The sequence below is a fragment of the Eurypyga helias genome, unplaced genomic scaffold (assembly GCF_000690775.1).
Source record: "Eurypyga helias isolate BGI_N326 unplaced genomic scaffold, ASM69077v1 scaffold20355, whole genome shotgun sequence".
Lineage (NCBI taxonomy): Eukaryota > Metazoa > Chordata > Aves > Eurypygiformes > Eurypygidae > Eurypyga > Eurypyga helias.
In genome coordinates this window covers 26532-51832 of record NW_010253760.1, presented here as the reverse complement: position 1 = coordinate 51832, position 25301 = coordinate 26532, and the positions used below count along the sequence as shown (strand labels likewise).

Genomic DNA, 25301 nt, shown 5'->3' with positions numbered 1-25301 from the left:
TTTCCCTGTGCATTAATGTGCACCACCTTTTCTAAAGCTCCAGGTTTAACGCAATTTTGAAAATAGGCATGTTTGGCGTTAACATCCTGAGCCTCTGAAACGTGGGTAACATTCATCATCATGACCTTCCATGTGATCCAATACAAGGCCAGTTATATTCATCCTTTTAAAAATGTGCATAGTGAGTTGTTTCCCTCTAGAAGATACTTGAATCCATAAAGCATACTTTACACAAATACACATAGCATGATCTGCAACTCAACTACATGCTCCGAAATAAATTTGTTTTATTTACAAAAAAACCCAAATCCCCTCTACCTGGATACAATTGTGCCACTGAGCTGTAGGCTAAGATTTTCAGTTTGTGATTTTCTCTCTTCTGAAGAAAGTGTCTTGTGCTTTCTTTATTTGCTAGCCAAACTTCAGTGTGTTCCTTCGTTTCAGAGCTCCAGTATATGAATTTCTTATCTACAGTCAAGCTGCCAATTTTCTTACCTGTAGGAAAGCATTAAATAGTTAAGCTTCAGAACAAACCCTGAGCAGACAATTTTACAAGAGCAGATGGATGCTTGTATTCACAGTGAGTCAATATGAGTGAGCATCTTGGTCATACCATATCTTAAGAGATTTCTGATATTTTCCAATAGGTCTCACAAAGCTGAGACACTTTGTTATTTCAGTTTATAAGTGTAGGTTTGAAGGCTTTTTATTATCCATGATTATGAGAACTGCAATTCAATTAACAAACACCAGAAATAAAACAGAAGAGCAAGAGTTGCCTATAAGAACATTCATCATTTTTCCAAGATGAAAACCATAGTGCTCTGCCATCTCCCAGGAAAAATTTAGACAGTTCCTCTGATAAGAGAACCGCTTTACCAGCACTCCTCCAAAACCAAGCTGAAAACTCAGCAACCAAGGTTATGTGTTGTCATTACAAGAAGCGCAACATAGGTAACTTGTCATACAAGACTCTACCTGCCTGCAGTAGGTACTTACTCTCTACCTACCTCCTCACATATTGCAGTCTGCAATGCCACTTTCAGGCATAACGTCAGATGGTATTGTATATTCTCACTGAGATACATCCATTACAGTTTATCTAATATGAAATCCTAGCAAAATAATGTGTTAATACTGTAAGTGAAATCTATTCACAAGCAGCATTTGATATACATCTTACCAGAATACATACTTGCATCAGTAAATATCCTCACACTGCTCTTTCTCCTAGTTTGTATCAACAGAGTACAAAACTGGAAACACAGAAAACAGACATTTTGTCCATTTTGCCTATAGATGAATCAATTTAATAAAGAAAATTCTTCATGAATGAAGTGCAAAAATGAACATTGTCTTGACAGCAAAAATCACAAACTACCAAGAAACGTAACAGAGCACTCGGACCTTGAAAACTTGATATTTTGGTAATTCTCCAGCAGTGACAACCATCCATATCTGAGGCCCATATTTCATCACTTCCTCTGATAAAGAGCAGCTGGGGATTCCCAGGGTCAGACACATCTATACTCATAGGTCTTCCCAGTTCTGCTTCTGCCACATTACAGGTGCAGTAGTTCCTCATCTGTTCTTCTACTGATATGTATCCCAAAACGTGGTGCACGGTGTTATTCAGAATATCATAATAAAACATGCGGCTGCCATGATCAAGCTCTTCCATCCAGTACAAACGGCTATCAAATAAAATGCATTGTTTACAATAGAAAAGCTTCAATCTGAGCTCTCTTCCCTAAATGCAGTCCTGTAAGTGACTACAGTCCTAAACCTCCCCAATGTTTAAAATAAGGTAACTATAGAAGCATACTTACAGAGTGATTCCTAGTGTTTAGAGAATATCTTTGAATGGAAGGTCACAATAACTGACTATTCGAGATAAAACAGTTACTGTAACAAATTGTTGGCTGCTGCTGATTTCATTTGTATCACTTATATAGAAGAACCTATCAGTATTTTAGTATCACTTGAAATCTTTGCTCAAACACAGACATCTTCTTGAAATTACGAGATATACAGTTCATGATTTCATGGAAATCATGTTTAAAATACGCTTTAAAAATTTATTAGTAATATATACCTTACCTTAAGAAAGGATATGACAACAGAGATGATACAGTTGAATTACTTTTCCCCAGCTGTATGTTCAAGGCTTTAAGAGATTTTATCTTGAGCTCAAGATCAAGAACAAGCATTTGAGTTTCTTTCCATGGTGTTTTCAGGGCAACAAAGAGACGTCTTGCAATCCAGTCAACTGTGATGGCTGTGGCATTGCAGAGACATGCGTCTTTGAAAAACTTGGGGAAAAAAAAAAAAACACAAAAAACACATGACTAAAACTGCTTGAGAACAGAATTTTCCCATGTAATGCTAGGAAATTGTGAGATTAGATTTGTTTCTGAAATAATTTCTACTTGGCAAATAGAAGTCAAAATAGAAAGAGATGACAAGGAAGGAAGATTCCAATATTTTTATAGAAAATAAAGCTATTGTTTCACAAATACGAATTGTTGCTTCCATGTTGTTTCCATATTCTTGAAATTAGAATGAAAAAAAATTAATTAAATTTTATTAAAAAAATAATTTCTTATATTTAATAGTGTGAATTTTAAATTAAATGTCTGTTGAAATACCTTATCAATAAAGCAGATGTCAATAAAACCATACATGTTTAATAAGAAAACTTTACCAATAGCCAGTGTCATATGAACTGACAATCATTAAGAAAACTGTGTCTTTCCAATTCTATTTTCCCCACTGTATTTTGCCATGAAGTGTGCTTTCTTCATCGTGCTGCTTTTTTTTTCTGTTTCAAATAAGGGGGTTTGACTTCTTCAAAAACATAATTAGCCCCAAAACAGTTACAATAATGGCCACATATTTTCCTGCTCTCCAACAAGGGAATGAACGAAGGAATACCTGAAATTTTGAAGTAGTCTGCATATCCAGAAGAAAAAGAGAATCTTCTATGATATAGTACGCTTTGTTATCATTAGCAATATAACAGATGTCCTTTACATTTGTCTTTCCTGAAAGTTCCCATGTGGTGTGATTATTGTCTATGTCAGTAAGAAACAACTTACTGGCAGAAACAGTTATAAGAGTTGGGACAGGGAAAAGATCTGGAAGGAAAAGGGCACAGCAGAATTTACAAAAAACATTCTAGACAATAGCAGTCATTCATAAGGAAAGCAAGTACAAGATGAAAGTAAATGATGGCCTCGCATAAATAGTGACCAACAAATAGTTGGTGACATGCCACAGCAAATAGACAAAATAGCAAGATTCCTTCTTGTCATCACATGCAAACTCCCAAGATTTTTTCAATGGCATTTTGGATGCTTACCTAACAAATTTAAGCCTAGTAAAAACAGATTTGCTGATTTATTATTACTTTTAACAGCCCAACTGAAAATAACCTATGATCCCTAGTAGATCTCTAACTCTCCTGGTTACCTTTCACTGCCCAATTAGAAATATTCTATGATATCTACCAGTATGCAGATTACAGATCAAAACCTGCTGTTGCATACTACCCTGGGATCACCTAGAAAAGTTAACTTAGCATAGTTTTGAGGAAGAGCTTGAAATTCCTGAAGTTTAATCTAAGAAATGTGTTAATCATTTCATGTCAGAAGCTGTAACTGCTTCCTCTGTGCTGTCTACTGTAGGGTGTAACAAATGTCACAAAAAGTGTCGGAGGCTATTTATCAGATTACCAAATTCCTGTAGTGTCACTTTCACCAGCTATTACACACAAACCGTGAGATGGCATCTAACTCATCCATACCTGATGAATTCCTTTCTGCTATATCAGACAAAGGTCCTGGACCCACAGATGTGAAGGCTTGCACCTGTGGGATGGGAGATTGTTACCTATGTTAAATAGCAGCATAAATGGTTGCATTCAAGAGCCTGTAGAGTCACAGTAAATGACAAAAACAGAACCAGATGCCCTGGAGTCTCAGCTAGGAACATACGCATGTGCTCGGTTTGACCTAAGGTTGTGCTGGTCAGTTCAAAGGCTACACACAGGGTTGGACCATGGCTATGAACAGAATTTTAAGCAGTGGCCCAGGGAGTCACAATTCATGCTGCATTTATCAAATGGAGCTCAAAGGACACCAGACAGTCTTGACTCCTTCCCCAGGCCAGAGCAATTCCTACTGTTGGTTGATACTGCAACCAACACGGTGTTCTCCATCAGTACCTGGCCTATTGCATGCTCTGTTTTCAACCTGTCTTTCAAGCACATGTTCTCCGTGGCTTTGGACCTCTAGAAAAATTTCTTTTGGGCTTCACCAAACCTGCATAATATTGCAGCACTTTTTTTCTACCTTATTTAGTGAACAGTACAATATGTAGAAAGATAAAGCTGGTTATCCAAGGGTGAGTCAGTGAATCAGCAGTTCCAGAAGCAGAAACCACATGTTCTTCCCCCAGGCTTAATACCGTCTCCTAGGCAAACACATCAGGCTGCACTGATAACATCTACCATCTGGCATGAGATAATCTCAGTAATTTTTCATACCTGAAACCTTACTGTGAGACTGGGAAGCACATCCCTGAGAGAATAGAGCATTGGGGTGGGTTTAACGTTGCTCATGTTCCACTCCCTGAAAGTGTCAGCAGTGCCACTCTGACTCAATAGTTGATAGTAAACACTGAAATGTGTTAGTACTCCGTTGTCCCTTTCAGGTCTGTCCCACCTGAACTCCACAAGGACATTCTCATCACTTCCACGTAGGTTATTTTGCAACACATATATTCTAGGGTTGGTAGGGGCTGAAGGAACTGTATTTAAAAAAAAAAAAAACACCAAACAAAAAAACCAAACAAAAAAAAAACCACAGAGCAAAGCAGTCCTTTTAAAACACAAACACTACCTCATAATTAACTCTCTTAGCTTTGAGTCTGAACTTTGCAACCCCAGTGCTGACAGAGACAAATAGCAATTGATGAGGTGTAAATCACAGAGGAATATCTAAAACTTCATGGTAATTCCTTTCTGGTTTTCACTGTTGTGTAGGTATCTGATTTTAACTTGCTTAGCAAAAAACAAACTGTATAAATATTTTTTACTCTTTCACTCGGACTGGGTCATATCTGTTTAGGGAGTCCTGTAGGTAACAATGGAGCTGCAAGAATTTTCACAACATAGAGCATACTCTATATCCTCTCCTATTCACTTCAAAACCTAGTGCAACTCATAAGCTTTCTCAACACCTCAGTCACTCGACACTATATTTTAGCTGATTTAACTTTGACCTCCATCAGAGTAAAAATGAACGCTGAAGTAAAAAGTGCATAAGATTTATTAAAAATTTAATAAGTGGTCAAGATACTACATGCAGCCTTTGATGGTAGTTGTAATGGATCTCAATTTTTCTTCCTTGCTCATAGTCATAGGCACGTGGTGGATATATTGCCATGCACTTTCTGTTCCAAATTCCGTTACTGCAATTGTGTGCATTTATGTGTGCAACAGATAATTGCCAGTGATACTCGGGACATGTCCTTGCAACTCTGCCTACAGCTGACTAGCCTGAAAAGCTGCTCATTCCTCTCCAGAGTTTCACATCCTGACACAGACCTGGTTCCAGCACCTCTTACAGGTGAGGAATGGGATTTAAAATTCTGGTACCTCCTTCAGGGGCTCGAAGGGATACAGATGTTGTTGGCGCCTTGCCCCAGTATGTGTATGGAGTGACAGTAAAATCAAAGAGCACAAATGGTTCCAGCCAATCAACTTGGTAGGATGGCACTGCCAGGTTATGGGGATGGAGGCACCGTTCACTCTCTGAAGACTGTGAATTAAATAAAACACAAAAACAAACAAAACCACAAACATCAAAACAAAAGCTATTTTTTCCTTCTCAGAAAGGCCTTCAGTTTTCCAAAATTTCCCTCACCGAGCAGGTCAACTATGTCAAGACAGAGCTGCTCTTCCTGTGAGTGATGGCTGTTTCACCAGCTCCTGTGGCACTGTTGCATCCCGTAGCAATCTGCTAGCAATCTGCCCTTTGAGTTTAAAGTACGGCTTGCCAAATGTGTTAAAATTAAGTGTGGATGAAGGCTAGATTTCACATTCAGGCAAAGGCTGTCCCACTGGCAGCTCAGAGGACACTTCTGTCTCTGAGTTGCTGTGAAAGGCTTTCTCACATGTCTTTGAGCCCTGGGAGCTCCTTGCCTGGTACTTCGCACCCCAGCAGCTAGCCCAGAGCTACTGCTAAGACCATGTTCCTCCCATGCTGGCCTCAGTGATGGAGAAAGAGGACAGCTTGCTTTGGTTTTACAGTTTAGTTTGGTCGCTTGACCGATTTCTAAATGCAGGAGAAGAAACAAATTCTATATCTGTTAAAAAAATAGATACATCAGCAAGCAGATGCAGTAATAGATGTAGATAATGATGAGGGACTGCATGAATATCCTCACTTGTAGAGCTTTTGATCCCACGCAGTAAAAGACAGTTCCCCATTCCACATTTGTGGTGGGACTCCAGGTGATGTGAAAACTTGAAGAATTTCCTTCAATCCTGAAGGAAGACTCTGGCACTGAATCTGGAATCACTATTGGTGTAAAAGAAAAATTACCTGCCCATAAATAGAGGAAGAAATAATAATTTAAACAATATGAGCAAGAGGTTGACTTTTCAAACCTGCCTTAAAACATTAAAGTACTATGGAAAATCCTATAAGTAGTCATTAGACAAAAACAATAACACCATATATTGTTTTTAGCCATATCTATCAGCTTTTGTAATTGCACATTATCCAGCTATAGTCTGGTATATTTATTAATAAGTTGCTGTTGTTGTTCTTTTTGGTCAAATGCCTAAAGAATTTAAAGAATGAAATTTCAAGGCTGAGGGTGAATACCTTTATTGAGGGGTTTAGATAAAAAATAATAATGTACCTGGCAAAGGTTTAAGTGATGTGTGAATAAGGGTAAAGGCTGCAAACTCTGCTGGTTGTGAGAAGGGAACGCTAAGAGTCTGATTGATTTCCTGAGTTGTAATGAACTGAAGACTATTAATCCAGAACAGACGACCACTGTAGTATTCCAGTGCACCCTGAGATATTTCTGAAGTGCTCCATTCTGCAAATTCCGTGATGATGGCATTACCACAACTGTGAAAACATGTATGAAATTAGCAAACTGAAAACACACATATAGACAGAGCAAGATTTATCCAATGTTTGACTGAGCAACCTGGTCTAGTGGAAGGTGTCCCTGCCCATGGCAGGGGGGTTGGAACTGGATGGTCTTTAAGGCCCCTTCCACCCCAAACCATTCTATGATTCTGTGATACAAAGTTTGTCACCATTCAAATTCTTAATACTCATGTAGGAGGCAGGAAATGGATTCAAAATGTTTTCTTTCACTTCTCTACAACAGAACACTTTTCAGAATGGCACATTGCAGGAGTACCTGAAAAACAAAGCCCTCATTCCCCTGATTTCATTAGAAAACCATTATACAATGGCTCAATATTCTGATGTAGAAAACTGAGTATTTTGAAAAGTCAGCCCACCTTCTCTCAGCAATTCCACTGAAACAGAGGTTTCTACTTCACAGCATGAGATTCCTTCTACTTCACTAGAGCAGGTTCCCAGATTAGTTCAACTCTGCTCGTTTCCTTGATAACCATTATTTATTAAACTCTTATTAACATTTTCCTCCACTGGGATCACCAGTGATTTAATCTGTCTTGTTACTTCTATGTCAAAATGTACAGGCCTTTTTAGGTCCCAATATATCTTCTGGGTAGGAGGTTAAATATGTTGTAAGAGGCACCATTTTGCCATCTCAGAAATGTCTTTCAGCTTAGACACTTGTTATCCAAAACAAATTTGGAAAAGCTTTGACACACCATCAGGTCCATTAGGATGGATTACTTCTAATCTCTCTATTCTGGCATGCCAGGGACAATGATTTATGGCTGCCAATTGGTTCACAATGGAGCTGCATGTTCTAGCTAAAACTAATCAACATATTTCCATTCTTTAAATGCTTACCATTAATCACACCAGGTCTAAAATCAGTCAGAAAATTCAGCTGCAACAAAGCCAGACTGAAACAGTGTGAGTACATGTAAATACAAATACTATTCAACTGAGTTTAATCTGATGCTTGAAAAAAAAAATGGCATTCTCCAAATAAAAAGAAGCAAAAATGTAGTTTCATGAGCTACCACTCATCATGCACTTGACACTTACAGAACATATTACCATTTTTCTCAAGATGTTAGTATATATTCAAGCTGACCCATAAACATGGGTTTGTTTGAGGTTTTATTAAGCTTTGTCTTTCAGAATTAATTAAGCCATTTCAGGCACTGGATTTTTTTTTGCTGAATACTGATTGCTCAGGTGAGAAAGTAGCATCAGTCCTAGTCCTGAACTCCATGTAAGATAACAATTTAATAATTAAAAATTAACAGCTCTAGGCACTTGAAAACTATCAGGTGTTGTAAAAGCCAAGATAAAATAGACAATAAATGATTATTTCCTAAAGTCTAAAAGTTGATGAGCATGACCTCGTTTTAGCTGAGCTTCCATACTGTGTTTCTCTCACTGTAAAACCATGTTAACAACCATTTCAAGATCTAGTTTACCATCAGCTAGCTGTGATCATTAGCTCTTTGTTTTGTTTATTGTTAAATTAGTAACTAGTGTGCTCAGCACTGGACAGAACTTGTTTTTAAAGAGTACCACAAAAACTAGAAAATATAGACTTTCTTACCTCTGCTACACATTTACTTACCCTTCTTTGCACAGAGAAACTCTATATAGGTTTAGGCATAGACTATCTTGCACAAGCCAGTAAAGAAAACCATAGGTGAGATCCAAAGTTAAACCAACCACCTAGGAAAAAAAGAGTCCAAATGGCAATGTGAACACACTCTCACTTCTGAGGTAGAAGCCCCTGGGCATAACTGTTGTCTAGACAGTATCATGAGTACCTCTTTATTGGTAAAGATAACATTACTACCGTGAATGTTTATTCTAACACAAAAAGAGGTAGCACTAGAAAATAATCAGGTTCTTAGTGGTCATCTATTTATAGCAGCTGATGATTTTCTAGACAGCATTTTATGAGCATCTGTCACACTGTTCATCCCTGGAGTATCTAAGTACTTCAAATAGAATGGCAATAGTGTATCAAGTGATTAGCAGAACTACCTATCAAAATTTCCAGAACACCTCTGGTATTTTTTTGTCTGAAACAGGTGGTTGATACCCAGTCTGAAAGTCAGGTTCACCTTTTGAAAGAAGCATTTCAGCTCTTTCATCTTTGTTTTCTAGCTTTGATGTTATGCATAGAATATTTAATGTGTTGCATTATTTATGGAAAATACATGCAAAATTTTTATTGATGTATTTGGAAATATTTACATTTTGGTAATTCATTTGTTATTAAATAAATTGTCAGGATATGGGGGATGGGTGAAACAATCTTCCTGATCACTACTTCAATATTTCATCATTCAAGCTAGGTGCAAGATTTTTTGTTTATTTTTAATAGGATCTAATATTCAAAATAGAGCTTTCTGGCCTTCGCAGTAAACAACAGATTCGATACCATATGCAACACTAATAGAAATCAGACATCTAATAATCTGTTCTGTGAGTAACAAGGAATTCGCTTCCACAAATAAATTAGTCTGCTAAATGCTATCAAGTTCAGTCTATGTCATGTCATTAACACGGCTTACAAGTTGTTAGGGGCTCTCTAAACATGTTTTGCGGCAGCTCTCAAACTTCTCATCCAAACACTAGTGGTAGCTATTCTTTTATAAGCTTAAATTGCCATTATGGATGTAAGTGGAGCAGCCTTTTTTTTTTTTTTAACTCTTCATTAATAAACTGCAGAAGCTGATGACAGGAAAGCAAATGCCATATCACTTAGTTGTCTGTTGGTCCTTATGTAATCACAAACTTGACATATTTCTGTTGACACTTTATGTCAGAAAATCAAGGTTTGAATGATTGCTCCTGTAGGTTTTCCTGTTAAAAATACCCCACAGTATGTATGCGCCTGAGAGCATATTTAGTCAAGCATCTTATATTTTACCCCATTTACCTATTCTCCCTCCCATGCTCAACACTAAATTACCACTTCCTGAGTCTATCTTGCTCTTTTAAATGTTTGGGTCTTCTTTCCTTGCTCCGCGCTTTTTTCTGCAACTATTATATTTTCCCATAGATGTGTCCATCTTCTCTGTCCTGATCCCTGTATCCCTATTAATGAAAAGCAAGGAAATATTTGCACTATTCATTTTCAGGAGTTAGGTGGTAATTTAACATGACCCTTCTGTTATGTTTCAAAAATAGACAAACTTTTCCATTTCATGAGAGGTATCATGTCTCTGGACATGATATGTAGTTGTGAACATGCAATGTATCTCCACATCAAAAGATGCAACATAAATTTAGCTACTTGAAATACCCTTTGACTAGACTTAAGAGACCACACCTAGAGGGTCCTGGCCCCTCCTGCACATAATGCACTTTGCTGCTCCCCTATAAATTACTTTTGTCCCAAGCATACTGTACAGAATGAATGACTTACTAAGTGCTTTGGAAATTCTGTGACAGATCCTAAGCTGAAATAAATGAGAGTAGGTCAGCCAAAATCAATCAAGCACACACCAGCTAAGCTAAACAACTGATTGGAAAATAAAATAATTGTCATAAAAGGATGTAGTTCCTGCCAAAGAAATTAGGCTTCCAAAGTTCTACCTTCATATTTGTTTAGGAAACCTGTAGTCTCCATAGTAGTCTCTACTACTCCTATCACTAAGCTAAAAGGAGATACAGCTATATACTGCTGAAGATCCTGCACTGACCAGCTGAACAGCAATTCTTTATCAGAGAAACAGCTAGTAAATACCAGTAAGAACAAGTTATGTAGAGAACATGCTCTAACTGTTGTATAACAGCAATTAAATATTATATCTGGGGTTTGATATTGAGGTAAGAGGTACCCTTTTCAAGACAGATGACACCATTGTGCAAGGAAGATACACGTTAGTATTTGTGCAGACATGCATTTGCATCTTTACATGGGACAATAACAACCAGCTTGATAATTCCTCTGTTAAACAATGTTGCACTGCCCTTTTATTTCTGATGGGTTTATTTTAGGTTTTATTTTAATAAACAAACACCTGTCAATTACAACTGGTCACTTCTCAATCTAGACATTTTCACTTGGCTTTTTTCCTGTATGCATCACAGCAGGAGGCTGAGTTCAGGAAGTCAGTGCATAGATGAGGGGCAGCAGAGAAGCAGGAGAGGAAATGTTTGTAGGAGGTGTGAATGAGTGGATGGTTGAAGGCTGGTATCACTGACATAGAGAAAGGTGCGGAAAAAAAATGACAGGAGCAGACAAGCAGTCTTATTGCTGCCAAGGTTCTTGGAAACAAGAACAAGAAATCTGAGGTTAGCAGGAAGCGATTCAGAGAAACAGGTAGTGAATCGAAAGAAAAAGGCAAGGAAGGTGACATTCCCCACTTAGAATAAACGTAAATTGTCAGTCCTTTGCAACAGATCGCCCGGGAGATATGTGATGAGCCTAAGTGTGCCGTTGAGCCTGGACAGAATGTATCTTCCCATGGAAACAGTCCACACCCGTCAGCTTCCTCAGGGAAGTGTCAGGCTACTACTGGAAGCTACAGTGACCCTTTGCAGCACAGACATTTCTCCCTACATGGGACAAGAGTTTTTCAGGTTTTCTGTATTTAGATTTACAAGTATAGCAGGTGCCACACCAGGCCCAGTTTTCCCTCCCCTTCCCAAAACTTTGTGAACGTAACAGAGGCCAGTGAGATCAGCTGGCCTTTCCAAATGTCAATTGCCGTTCAGAGACGAAACCAGGCCTGTTTTGGGTTTGGTTATTTTATAATCAGAGAAACACTAGCCTCTTCTCCTTCGGGAAAGGAGGTTGAAATGATCTTAGAAATGATACAAAGCTAACCAAGAGACATAGATCTTTAAAGTTTAGAAAGGGTCTTTAATAGGAAACATGGCTTCAGGTAAAATGGGAGCAAAAATTGTACAATGGATGGAATAAAAATGAAGAAATCTTTAGAAAGACCTGTGTTTTAAAGAAAGTTGTTGCAACGAATAACATATCTGAGTTGACCTTTTCCATGGCAGTCAACCTATGCCTCACTCCAGCACTCATGACAGAGGGTAAAGCCCCACAGAGGCTGTGGTTTGATCCAAGGAACATTCAGCTTTTCTTTGTGAGAGGTGCCATAGAGCAAAAAAGTGCAACAGATGGGGTGGCCCCTCAGTCTGACCTGCTTGGTACACAGCCTGGAAAAGGCTCAAAGGTTCACTGCATCTGCAGTCCCAATCACACTGACTCCTGGTGTCCTCCAGTCCCTGTTATTGTAGTAAGGGTTGTCTTGCAAAGGAACTGGGCTATCCATCACTTTTCTCCCAGCTACATGAGGAGGGGGGAAAGGGAAAGGGAAAGGGAAAGGGAAAGGGCAAGGGGAAGGGGAAAGGGAAAGGGAAAGGGAAGGGAAAGGGAAAGGGAAAAGGGAAAGGGAAAAGGGAAAGGGAAAGGGAAAGGGAAAAGGGAAAGGGAAAAGGGAAAGGGAAGACACATATGCAGCTGCTGAGACCCTTTTCATGAGGTGAATATTTAGTCTCAGAGTTCCTTCAATAGGCAACACTGAATCCCACCTGGCGAGAATGAGGACAAGTCCCTGACACAGCAAATCCCACATGGTGGCAGAGACAGGATGGGTTTGGGAAAGGTAACAATGATCTATGAAGAGACAGCAGTGAACAAAGGCCTTAAGAGAGTTGATAGGACATCAGAGAGGAGTGAATGGAAAAGAAAGGCATGGGAGAGGTCAGCAGAGATGCAGAGGTTGTCTGCGAGGATCTGAGAGCACACCAAAAATTCTACAGGTAGGGGAGTTAATGGACTCTCACATATTGCAGGGTTTTTTTGTGACCTATAGGTGGGAAGGGCATCTCTTTTCCCCTCTACCAACCTACCCCAGCATGGGACCCATTATCCAGCCTAATAAAGCTAAAACAACAACAACCCATCCTTGTTCCCCTTATACTGTCCCCTAACTTCACTCACTCTTCCAAGAAGCCCCCTTCACTTCTCCCTGAGGAGCTGCTCTCCTCTGAAACACCCTCTTCTGAGTTTTCTGGAGCTCCCCAGCAGGCCTGTGTCTGACTCAGGCAAGGGAGGAAGAGAAGATGGGGAAGGGAAGGGATGAGTTGGGGATGGAGAGCCTCAAAGATCCCCAAAGCACAGGACCCCGCTGTGCCTGCCATCACACGAGGGACAGGATCAGGCAGGATGGGGACTCTCAGTGGCAGTTCCGGCACCCTCACCAGTGCTGCAGCAGCCACACACTGTGCCGGGCAGGGGCCAGCTGCAGGGAGCACCAGTATGTCACCAGCGACCGGCCCCCTTCTCTCCTCAGCACAGGCACAGCATGTCTCTGCAGCAGCACCTCTGCAGCCTGGAGTGCAACTCCAGTGTCCCTGGCAGGTGTGTAGGCCCAAAACTGTCCAGCCCCTGTCAGGACATGCCAGCTGAGGAACATCACAAAGGAGGCAGGATGGTACGGAGCTCTAGCTCCATATTTTGATGGGAGAGTCAGAACTGCCCGTTAAACTTCAGACATTTGAGAAAAACAAGTATCCTTCACATATGGGAAGGAGCAGTATTACAACCATAAGGTCATCTTTAATGTCACATTTTGTTGCACGAGTCTCTAGAATTATGGGCCAAAGTTTTGGTACAGCTATTATATGATTTAATTCTTAACCTGTTCTCAAAATTATATAACTATATTGCAAGAAAGGCATGTTATTCTTCTGGTTATAACATGCCAGTTTTGACAACCATGAGTACTGAGTGTATTCAAGAGATCTAACAGCTAAAACACTCCCCTGCTTTCTCCTCCTCTGACCCCCTTCCCCAACCCACCCCCCCCAAAAACAAAATAAAAACATCAGTCACCTGTTTACCAGAAAACTGTAGCTGCTCTTGTAAGGTAAGATACTCCTCTCCATTCAGTCTTGCACTCTCCACTGAATACATTGTGGCCCAGTACAAATAGCCATTTACTGAATCCACTACTAGGTCCTTCACGAGGAACGCCACATGAGCCACAACATCCATGTGGCCTCCCAGCAGAGATTTTCTGTAGATCTAGGGACAAAATACTTGCTTTTAGCATCCCACCTTAATCATCAGCCATGATCAATTCAGTATACATAAGTGACTTTTCCACAGCCATTTATCAGAAGCTTATGCAAGCCTTAGGCTTTAAAAGACTAAAACTTTTGCTTTCAAAGTATAAGGATGAAGAATAAGACAAAAATATTAGTTGATGTTTGCCAGAAAGTAACAAAAGAAAAAGCTGAAATCTCTCTTCCCCTTGGCTTTCCCACTTTTGGCAGCCTTCTGTCTGACAGAGTTTCTCACCCACTTCATATTCACTATTCACAAGTGTAAATGAGGGTGCAAGGCACTGTGAAATCTGGCCTCCTAGCTCCAGTTTTTAAAACATCTTCTGACTTTGCATTTACAAGAAATGAAAGGCATAATTTGACAGCACTGCATAAATTAGCACTGCAATTTTGAAGTCAGATAACTTTTAAATACTTCACATGTCAATGTTCCTGATATGAGAATGTACAAAGTGCAATTGTAATTATTTTTTATCTGCAGTGATCTGTAAAATATCACAGTACAGAGGCCAATCTTGAAAATTTCTGTGTAAACAAATCATGTCAAATCTGATTAAAATAAAGTCCATCTACTTCTTAGCTGAGATCAAGTTGGCAGCCTCCATTTTAATTGTCTTCACTTATTTTTAAAACATTGAATCCAAAGAAACTGTTGATATCATGTTTGGTTTGCCTGGTTTGCACCTGGAATTCAGAATCCTGCATTAGTGAATATCAGTGAATGTTTTACCCCAAACTTTTGTATAACTCTGGAAAATCACACAAGAGAAGAAAGGCCTCTTTGTTCTACACTACAATAGCAAAGGTCCAAATGCATCTCAGGTTGCAGAAGTAAGGATTATCTTCCAAGGTACTGTTTTATAGTCTTTCTTGTTTACTTTAGGGTTTGTTTTCTTTTCCTTTTAAGAAGTGCAACTATGCTTACCGTATTTGCTTTGCCAGCCCAGTACAAGCATTGACCCAACCAATCAAAGGCCAACATCCTTGCATTTCTGACGTCAGATACATAAGTATTCTCAGTGGTATCCTCTCTTTTACTCAATGACCAGGTCTGAACTTCCCCCATGGAATTAATCAAATAAAGAGTGTCATTATACCAGTCGAGATCTTGAAGAAAAAAGGGAAAATATTAAGCATTTCACAAACATGTAAATAAAAAAAAATATTTTAAAAATAATAATAATTATTCAGACACTTCAGTTTATTAAATATCAATACGAATGAACAGTTAGGCTCAGTTAACATTAAGATAGATACTTCCATATAGGAATACAATGAATATATATAGTACATATATAGCCCTGATGATTATGTGTATGACATATATTGGGATGTGGAAGTTCAGAGAATTGATTTTAGCTCTGATGAAACCATAGTAAGGTCAGTAGGGTTTCACTAAGGATTAATTTGATTCATAAAGTAGAAGAAAAAAGAGAGACAAAAGGCTTGGGTCAGTGAAGTTGCTTCGCTGCACTGCCTTCAAGTCTAGGCTGCTGCAACACAAGCTTTTGTCTTTCAGTTCTATTGATGAAATTTATGGAGAACTAATAAATGCCAGTAAGTTTGTGGGAGCACCATGGGGTTTGTTTAGTATTTACCTGAAATATTTCTTATATGTGGATAGAGGAGTTCTCCTGGCCCATAGCTATCCAACCGTTGCTTCCAGAGCCCTTCAGCCCTTGCTGCCAACATATATGGTTCTTCTTCAGCTGGTAAAGGAAGAAAACTGCAGTTGTGCACACCAACAAGCAATTGATGCATAATATTTCTATTTCAACAGCAGGGGTTCTTGCTTTTGGAAAGTTACATAAGCACAGTTACAACTGCCCCTGCTTTAAGGAATTATGGACAAAGAAGGCAGGCATGAAAATATTATAATTGGAGAAACTCAGGGATGCAGAGCAGATTTAGATCCAGAAGAATAAGGCAATTTGGAACCCTATCAGATGTTTAAAATACACTGTGGGTTTGGACCTGCCCTTATCAAAGTCAGACAAAAGTTACCCCTAATTTCAAGTGCCAGTCCAGTGCCTTAAGCTGAAAGCTATTTTCCCCTCAGACATAGGTTATTATGGGTGAACTAGATTCCAAAAAACATTCCAAAGATCTACAAATCTCAGACATTGTGCATACTTCCACTTCCCCCATTATCTGTGCTCAACCCAACAATTTTTAGCTTTTAGTGAGCCTGCACCTTCCCATAAATTGTCATTAATGCCCAAGGCACTGCTCTAACCACTTGATCACAGAAAGTACTTTACAGAGCACAGGATCGGAATAACACCTCTTGCACCTGTTCATTTGATAGTGTATCAAATAATGTGTTTGACAGTTTACTTGCATCAGAAAAATAAATACGAATAGTAATAATAAATACATAATATATAATACCATTATTGTAGTTTGAAAATCTTACTACTTTAACTAAAAGGAAATTTACTTATCTTGTATTCCTTAATGTTTCTAAGATAATCCTTTTCATGTCCCTCATTTTGCAGTCTTTGCCCAAATCCTGGGCCTCACCGGGAGGAAATCTGTATCCATAACTTATTCTTCATTTCTCCTGGGTGACAAAGCAATTCTCACCTTCTTCTAAAGTTGTGCCTCTAAATGATTCCGACCATGGCCCTTCACCAGCAGGAGACACAGCTCTGACTGACACTTCATATGCTGTGAAGCTGACCAGCTCCTTCACTGTAAACCTGGTGTCACTAATGTTTGAAACAACCCATTCCTTCTCAGAGGGATGCTGAGATGACACTTTCACATCATAGGTCCAGTTCTGCCAAGCAGATAGACCTGTGAGATGCAAACAATCATGTTATTACTGAGTAGATGGCTGTTAACAGAGGATACGCATTCTTTGAGAAAACTGTACATTGGAGACTCATTTCAAAAATGCCAGTATAAGGGGAATTAGGAAACGGATAAATTAAAAATTTATACTCTCCATCTCTGGGACCAACCAAGAGTAGTGGTTTAATCCCACATGAAGAATTAAGTTGGAAGAACCAAAATTTTCCCTAACAAGGTAATCTTCTGCTGTTCAAAGACGCATGCACAGAGGGTAGAGACCATAGCACAGTCACTGATCAAAAGTCATTATATCTCTGACATGCATTTTCTGTGTAATATCAGCAATGCACATTACTGCTACTCCCTACCATACTTAGGATGGAGCCTTGCTTAAAATCCTTTGCAGATTATAAATGCAAATACAAATGCAAATTACCAATACAAACTTGTATTCAGTTAGCCAGATAATTTAGCTATTTTACTGGCAAATTTTGGGTTGATTTTTTCAGACTGGGGCAATTCCACATATTCCAGCAGATCAGCTACTGAAGTCAGCAAAGCCCATCGTCAGGAAAAGGGAAACCAGGAAGTTATTACAATAGAAAGAAACGGAGTGGACTTCCAGGAAGAAACAACTGAGCTTACTGGTTCCAATAGTGAGTTCAGGTGGTCTCCAGCTGATCACAGCTTGGTCCAGTCCAAACAACATCGTGACAAGCCGAGGATGAGTTGGTAAAGGAAAAGGCTGAGTTGATGTCCCATAGAAAAGCAAGTTGCCAAAGCCAAAGTACTCTGGATACACCAAATTACAATCCACAACATATTCATTGAAGCTAGAAATCCCCGCTGGAGAGACCTCCTCATGGAAAACTGCCCAGCCATCTGTGACAGTAAACGTGTTATCCTCATAAACAAAACTCTCCATGTCATTAAGTGGCACGTGTGATCGCAGCGTGTGAAATTCTGAACCATCAAGAAAACCTGACACAAAGGTTTGTTCTGTTTTGTTGAAGAAAATAAGTCTCTTAGATTGGAAGTTGATTGTGAAGTCTCTCAGACCATAGGATTTCACTACTGGTGAAGCTGTGGAGGCAGTGCCAGGAAAGGGTGGAAGGTTTGCTCTGTATATGCCATCCTCCAGGAGACAGAAAATATAGCTGGCCATGGAGCAAAATAAACTGAAATAACTACAGTGCAAGAACTCTGTAGATAGGTCACAAATATTTTCACAGCTCAGAGATGTGCCTGTCTATGCAGACAATAGGAAAATGCTTTTGGCGGTATTAAAATACATCCTGGGAGAATTAAGCACATCACTTTTTACCTTCTGGGGATTTGGCTGGCAGACTATTGGAGAATACTTTCATAATATCTCACGTGTTAAGCATGGATGTTTAAAATGCTTAGAGCTTCATATTCATAAAAGCACTGAATGCCTGAAAACCAAATCTCCACATTGGAAATACTTTATCTCCTCTGCTAACACCCGAGGGAAGAAAATGCAGAAAACAACACTGCATGGTGTCAGTTTTGTTCCAGTTGTTATGTGGTTTGTTATTTGTTGCCAACTGCACTTTTGTTTTGGTAAGGCAAGAGTTTGAAACAGGAACCTAGATGCCTAGTGAAGTGAGGAAAACTAGAGAGGAGCACTACAGCACCTTTGACACCAAGTGGCTCCACAGAGGACGCTTACCCATTATAGGGATCAGCTATAACCTTCCTAGGGGATGTCACATAAAGAGGAGTGATGTCTTCAGCTGCCATGCAGTTCTCTAAATGGCAGACATGGACCTGGAGAATGCAAAGAAAAACTGGTGGTGCATTGGTGATGCTAATGAGCAAACAAGTTGACCCAGGATTCCTCCAGGGGAACCAGACAATGAAACACTTTCACAATCTTAGGTCCTTATGGGCTCCTCAGCTGTCAGTCACCCGAGTATAACACTTATACACAATTACAAATGCATCTGTGACAGCTTATTCCAAAAGACCTGTCTGTCAGCCATCCTCCTCTTAACTTTCTACCCCTAAGATCGAAGGAAAAGACTAACTCAGGTTGTATAGGCAAAGTGTATTTAGAAAACACTCTGGCAGGGAAGGGAAAAGAGGAAAGGAAGTGCTTTTCTGATCCTGGGAGCAGTACTTTGGGACTTCTCTAACCTGCAGTGGATTCAGAAATCCCTGCCATCGATCAGTTCATCTACAGCTCATTTCTATCTTCTTATCACTACTGCTTTTTCTACTCCCTGTTCCCTGGCCAGTAAGCAGAAAATCACACATGGCAAAAGGTTTGCAAAAAAACCCCCAAAACTCTCCCACTAACAATGTAGGGCAACTTTCTAGTCTTTTGTGCATTAGAGGATGAGAAAGGTAGCATAACTGATGTTTTATGAGTAGGAATCAAGTGCAGGTTTGCCATCTACCTTTTTACTTCAAGTCGAAACAGTTGTAATCTGAGCTGTCACCACTGCTATGAAACACCCTCTTGAAAATTTTTGCCAGTTATGAAGGGCTTTATAATCACTAACTAGTTATCTGACCCCCTTCCTGAGGCAGAATAGGAACTGAACAGGCTAGATGGAGAACCAAGTAACAGAAACAGAATCACTTATATTGGGTATGAGGTGGGTCTGAAGTTAGTCTGGGAAAAAAAAAGGCATTTAAAACCAAAGATTTTTATGTCCTAAGGAGGAAAATAAAATGAGGAGCCAGGGTTCCATATAGCCTATTTGCTTTAAATATAAACTGATATTCAAGCCTTTCTTCTTTTTCTAAAACTCTGAAATATGTATTATTAAAGTAAAAAATCTGTTTCTATAATTATATTTTGTGCATGCATATCTATGTATAAATCATATTTTCTCATGTAAAATAAATTGCAATAATGGTTCAAATTAAATAAGAAATTAATTAAGCCCTAGAGCACTACCTTTTCATTCATGATGAAGTATATCCTCTGGTAAAGCCAGTCTACTGAGATGGATGTAATATTTCCCCAGCCAGCATAAAAGAGCATTAGGTCAGATACATCAGACATATTTGCAGCACCTTTTACCCAGATGGAATTCCCCTCAGAAAAATAGACAACTTGCTGAAAAACATTCACAGATATTCCTAAAAAATAGAACGGTATGTGCACACAGATTATATAAGAAATGTTTTAGTTTTTCAATTACTTTTTCTACTTGCCTTAAAAAGAAGAATTTTTCAATCTGTAACCCAACATCACTAGAGAAAAGTTAACTGTTTTTTCTAATTCACTTCTAGTCTTCTTTCAGGTAATAAGGAAATTTTCCCATGTGCTACATAAGTGACTTTATTATAGACAAATGCCCTTCAGAAAGCTATCAGAGAAGAAAAGAATATGTAACTTGCAAACCAACTGATACCAATTGTCTTTCTCTAGGGCAAACGTGCAATTGGCATCTCCTCACAAAGCACCATTCACTCTAGAACTCAAACTAGACATCAACTGTGCCACCCCTGTACTATCAAAGGGTATTTAGTAAGGGTCAACATTCACTCTCTGACATCTTTATGGCTGTGTGAACTTTGGTAGATAAACTCAGATTTCCACAGTCTCCAAGGACCAAATACAGCACCAATGCAGATAAGAAACATTAGAGTGGCGAGTAATTTGAGATAACATGGTTGTCCCATGACTTGGGTTAGTAAATCTCTAGTATAGAACTCTGTGCCCCAGACTGGCTACTAGCATACTCTTCAGCCATTATCTTTTGATACTTCATAATATTTAATTCTTAAGTTTGAACCACTTCAATTCCGCATATTCATGTTGAGAAAATACAGACATTAATCATAGGGAAACATCTGGTTTGGCTTCATCTTACCTCAATTTAGATACCTGCTGTGTAAGAGTCCAGCTCTGAAGGAGCTGCCTAGATTCAGGGAAGTAAAGGTTGCACTGAAGAGAACAATTCCTCTCTTCCCAGTGGCTGTCATTTCAAATAGGTAAAATCATGTCCTGAAATTCCTATTTCTCCCCGTTGACTGTAAAGGGAGGCTAGACACAGTCTCAGGCTAGGTCCGGTGCAGTCTTTCCTTGGTGAATACAGAGATCTGTCACACTTGAGAGGAAAGAAGAGAGCCCGGTCTGACTTTACCTGTAATGTTGTGGTGTATAATGCCATTTTGCAGACAGTGGGCGGCTTCAAGGAAATGTTCCGTGTATCTCTTCCTTAAAGACTGGTTTCTGGATAGGAAGAGCCATGTTGCTTTTTCTTTAACTAACAAACAGAGAAATTCAGAATTCAGACAGATGACTGCAGCACAGAGAAGAATGTTGCTAACTCAAATACATCATTAATAGACGTGCATTAACTCTATCTCAGCCAAAACCAGCACAACACACGTGTACATGTATGAGTATATTCTTACACTAGCAATGAAAGAATAAAAACTCTCTGACTGCTGAAAGTGGATGGAGTTATTCACCATTACAGTGCCTTCTGCCTCCTCACACATGGTGAGAATGCACCACATGAACTTCACACCATTGTTTCCTGCAAGAATACAGAGTCCCTAGTGAGGGAAAATAGGCTGGAGCAAATGAGTCCCTATGGACTCCTGAATAAACAAAGGCACTAAGACATCCATGTGACTCTGAGATCCAGCAGAAGTGGGATATTTAATCCCCCTGGATCTCTTTGAAAAGCCCAGTCAAACTGGAATATTATCCCACAGAGCTGGAGAAAAGCAAAGCAAGTATGTTTATTTCATGTAATTCACCGTGCTGACCAGTGACTTTTTCAAGGAATAAGTAGTTTTCATCGATAAAGATGATAATGGGATAATATGATCTGCCTCAAAGTTAATTTTTTTTTTCTTAACAAAGTCACAGATTTTAAGGTCAAGAAGGAGGTCTTTGGCCACATAAGCTGACTTTGTGGCTGTACAGGCCCAAGTAACTTACATCAAAACCTCTGCAACAAATCCATACATCTGTCTGAGCTATGCATAGATCTGGGAAAGTTCACAGAATCACAGAATGCTTTGGGTTGAAAGGGACCTTAAAGACCATCTAGTTCGACCATCTAGTTCCAACCCCCCTGCCATGGGCAGGGACACCTTCCACTAGACCAGGTTGCTCAAAGCCTCATCCAGCCTGGCCTTGAACACTTCCAGGGATGGGGCATCCACAGCTTCTCTGGCCAACCTGACGCAGTCACACTCACCATGAAGAATTTCTTCCCTCTATCTAATCTAAATCTACCCTATTTCAGCTTAAAGCCATTGCTCCTTGTTCTGTCACTACAGGCCATTCTAAAAAGTCCCCCCCAGCTTCCTTGTAGGCCCTTCAGGTACTGGAAGGTGCAATAAGGTCTCCCCGGAGCCTTCTCTTCTCCAGGCTGAACAAGCCCAACTCTCTCAGCCTGTCCCCATAGCAGAGGTGCTCCAGCCCTCTGAGCATCTTCGTGGCCTCCTCTGGACTTGATGACCTTCAATATCCGAACTGGACTCAACAACCAGTCGATATCCTTCTTACGTTGGAGGCCCCAGAGCTGGACACAGCATTGCAGGTGGGTTCTCATGAGAGTTGAGTAGAGGGGGGAGAATCCCCAACTCAGATCAAATTTGCTTGGACCTACCATCATCTCAGTTTATTAACATGTTGTATAGCCCAATAATGTCTACAGCTAAAGAACAACACTCCCTCTGATATGCTATTGATTCCTTGATGTATAACTTATTGTCATGAACTGTTTACAGTCTAAATATTACTCTCTTCTGCCAGGCACACGGCAGCCCAGCAAACATGACTTTGTCCCCCGGAACAGACAGTGATGAGTACTCTGCTGCTTTTGTACCTTTGGATTCTGGGGTTGTGATGTTGGCTTCAGCAGGGGGTCCAGCACCAACCTCATTAACCGCCACAATACTGAACCTACAGTAAACGAAAGAGACAGGTTTGGGTTTGCAGGTTTCTTTTGAAAGATTGCCTGAGAAACATTGTATCAAGTAAGGCAGCTGTTACAGAAGTGCTTGACTTTTGGAAATGCCCATTTAAATATAATGCTCTGGGAAATTTATAGTGAAAACCAAACCAACCAGACTCTGAATCCCCCAAAGGTGAGACAACAACAGGATCTTCTAAATTAAATTTCAAAATGGAGTTTCAGACTCAAAAGAGCAACTTATTTCATTTCAAATTAAGATCTGTATTTACCAGTGCAGGCAGAATGTAGATTTTCACGTTTAATAAAAATGAAGGAATTATTCCAGATGCTTAAAGGACTAGAGGGGACTGCCCTATCATTCCTTGAATATATTGAAAACATGCCGTACAAGCTTTTAAAAAAAAAAAAAAGAAACCAAAACCACAACCATGAAAAACAGCAGCTAAGAAAATGCAACCTGCTGGCCCTACATCAAATTCCTTTTCCTTCCTTCCCATCTGACTTCCCTATAAGCAGCCAACTCATCTGGAATAACTCCGTTATCTCAAGGAAGGTACCCTTGCATTTGGGAGGAACACAAGTAAACCGCATACTTGTGCGGAAGTAGTGCTTAGGCATACTCTGTACTATCTGAGCAAGAAGCAATACAGCACACTTGGCTGTGTTGGTTATCTTTTCATTTTGTACCTGTAGGTGCTGTTTGGGAAGGTGGAGTAGAACTGATAGCTATGCCCTCTTGAGGCTCCCAACAGTTCATGATTTTCACTCCTCAGGAGCAAATTATATCCAACAATCAACCCATTTGGAAAAAGTGGTGGTGACCAACTAACTTCAACAGTGTTTGGACTTGAACTCTGAATATCTTTAATGACAGGAGCTGTCGCAGGAGCTGCAAGAGACAGAAATAATTGACTCTGGGATGACATTTAAGACACGAGTATTTTTTTGTTTTTTCAGTGCATTTTTAGGTTTCATACCTGTTCATTCATTCTAATAAATTATTAGGGATAGCAGAAAATTTCAGCAACAGTTAACTTTTCTCTGTGTCAAGAATAATGTGTGTGTATTTCAGCCAAAAGTTACCATGAATTATTATGCACAAAAGTATCCAATGTGCCCTCACAATTTTGACCATGCACTTTTCTGTGTATGTTTTTAAAACTAAAAGCATGAAGGAGTGCTAAATCTTCCAGTTCAAATAAAAAGAGCCAGTAGTCTTTGAGTTTGGTCTTCTGTAGCTACCCAGCAGATAAGATACACATCATTCTGAATATTAAGCATCTTTTTCTGTGAAAGACACAACAAGAAAACCTAAATGTTTCTGATACAGTCAGACACAATTAATAGTGCAATTCATTACCTCCAAAAGCATGTGTCCGATAACAGGGACTCGATGGAGAATGGAGCTGCAGCTGAGATGTAATAATCCAAACTACTCGAAACACGTATTCTGTGAAGGCTTGAAGGTCTTTGACTGTATATGAAGTTTCAGATACTACCTAAATTAATGCACAGATACAAATGTTTTTTCTCTTCCTTCATCTGCAGCTACTATGTAGGGTGTTATCAGGGCAAAAGAGATTTCATACAACAAGACACATATTTCAGGATACAGGATACATCCTAAGTTTAAATAAAAGGAAATTCTGGGAGTTATTTTCAGCATAGACTTTGATTTTCTATCCTTTCAGAACTTCTTCTGTTTTCTTTTCTTCAGAACACACTACCAAATCAAAACAATAAGTGGATGGATGACAGGATGGATGCTATATAATAATAAATTTGAAAAACAGTGTAAAAAACATAAAATACTAACATATTACAGGCAATATATTTTAAAGGGTTGATGTATATACTACAAGTTTAACATCCAAAGGCTCCTAGTTACCCTAAAATATTTATGGTCTGAAGTCATTGTTCCCCATTATTTCACCAATGATTAATTCAGAAGTACTTCCTGCTTAGCAAATTATCCTTACCTCTGATTTGTAGCACCAGCTTGCCATGCTCTGCAGATTGGTCCAATAGAGATGTTGGCAAGATAACAAGTGTATAGTTGACGCAAAAGAACATAATATAAGAATAACTGTACTGAGTCAGAACAAAGATTTATCTAGCCAAGTACTGCGTCACCAATGATTAATTCAGAAGTACTTCCTGCTTAGCAAATTATCCTTACCTCTGATTTGTAGCACCAGCTTGCCATGCTCTGCAGATTGGTCCAATAGAGATGTTGGCAAGATAACAAGTGTATAGTTGACGCAAAAGAACATAATATAAGAATAACTGTACTGAGTCAGAACAAAGATTTATCTAGCCAAGTACTGCGTCC

The 25301-nt window shown here is 39.4% G+C and overlaps 1 protein-coding gene across 1 annotated transcript in view; it reads right to left on the bottom strand.

The window, feature by feature from the left end:
• Positions 1–25301, bottom strand: part of ROS1 (ROS proto-oncogene 1 , receptor tyrosine kinase) — a 59202-nt gene that overhangs the window by 24512 nt on the left and 9389 nt on the right. The window contains exons 7-27 of the mRNA XM_010152784.1: positions 24330–24468; positions 23657–23858; positions 22880–22956; positions 21176–21298; positions 19981–20165; positions 18745–18842; positions 17697–18208; positions 16842–17054; positions 15854–15964; positions 15181–15362; positions 14023–14214; positions 8782–8882; positions 6931–7145; positions 6434–6608; positions 5660–5811; positions 4547–4809; positions 3806–3869; positions 2935–3137; positions 2101–2312; positions 1408–1694; positions 319–495 (exon numbers count right to left, since the gene is read on the bottom strand). Of these exons, the coding sequence (XP_010151086.1) occupies positions 319–495; positions 1408–1694; positions 2101–2312; positions 2935–3137; positions 3806–3869; positions 4547–4809; positions 5660–5811; positions 6434–6608; positions 6931–7145; positions 8782–8882; positions 14023–14214; positions 15181–15362; positions 15854–15964; positions 16842–17054; positions 17697–18208; positions 18745–18842; positions 19981–20165; positions 21176–21298; positions 22880–22956; positions 23657–23858; positions 24330–24468 (3883 nt within the window). The remainder of the gene's footprint in view (positions 1–318; positions 496–1407; positions 1695–2100; positions 2313–2934; positions 3138–3805; positions 3870–4546; positions 4810–5659; positions 5812–6433; positions 6609–6930; positions 7146–8781; positions 8883–14022; positions 14215–15180; positions 15363–15853; positions 15965–16841; positions 17055–17696; positions 18209–18744; positions 18843–19980; positions 20166–21175; positions 21299–22879; positions 22957–23656; positions 23859–24329; positions 24469–25301) is intronic.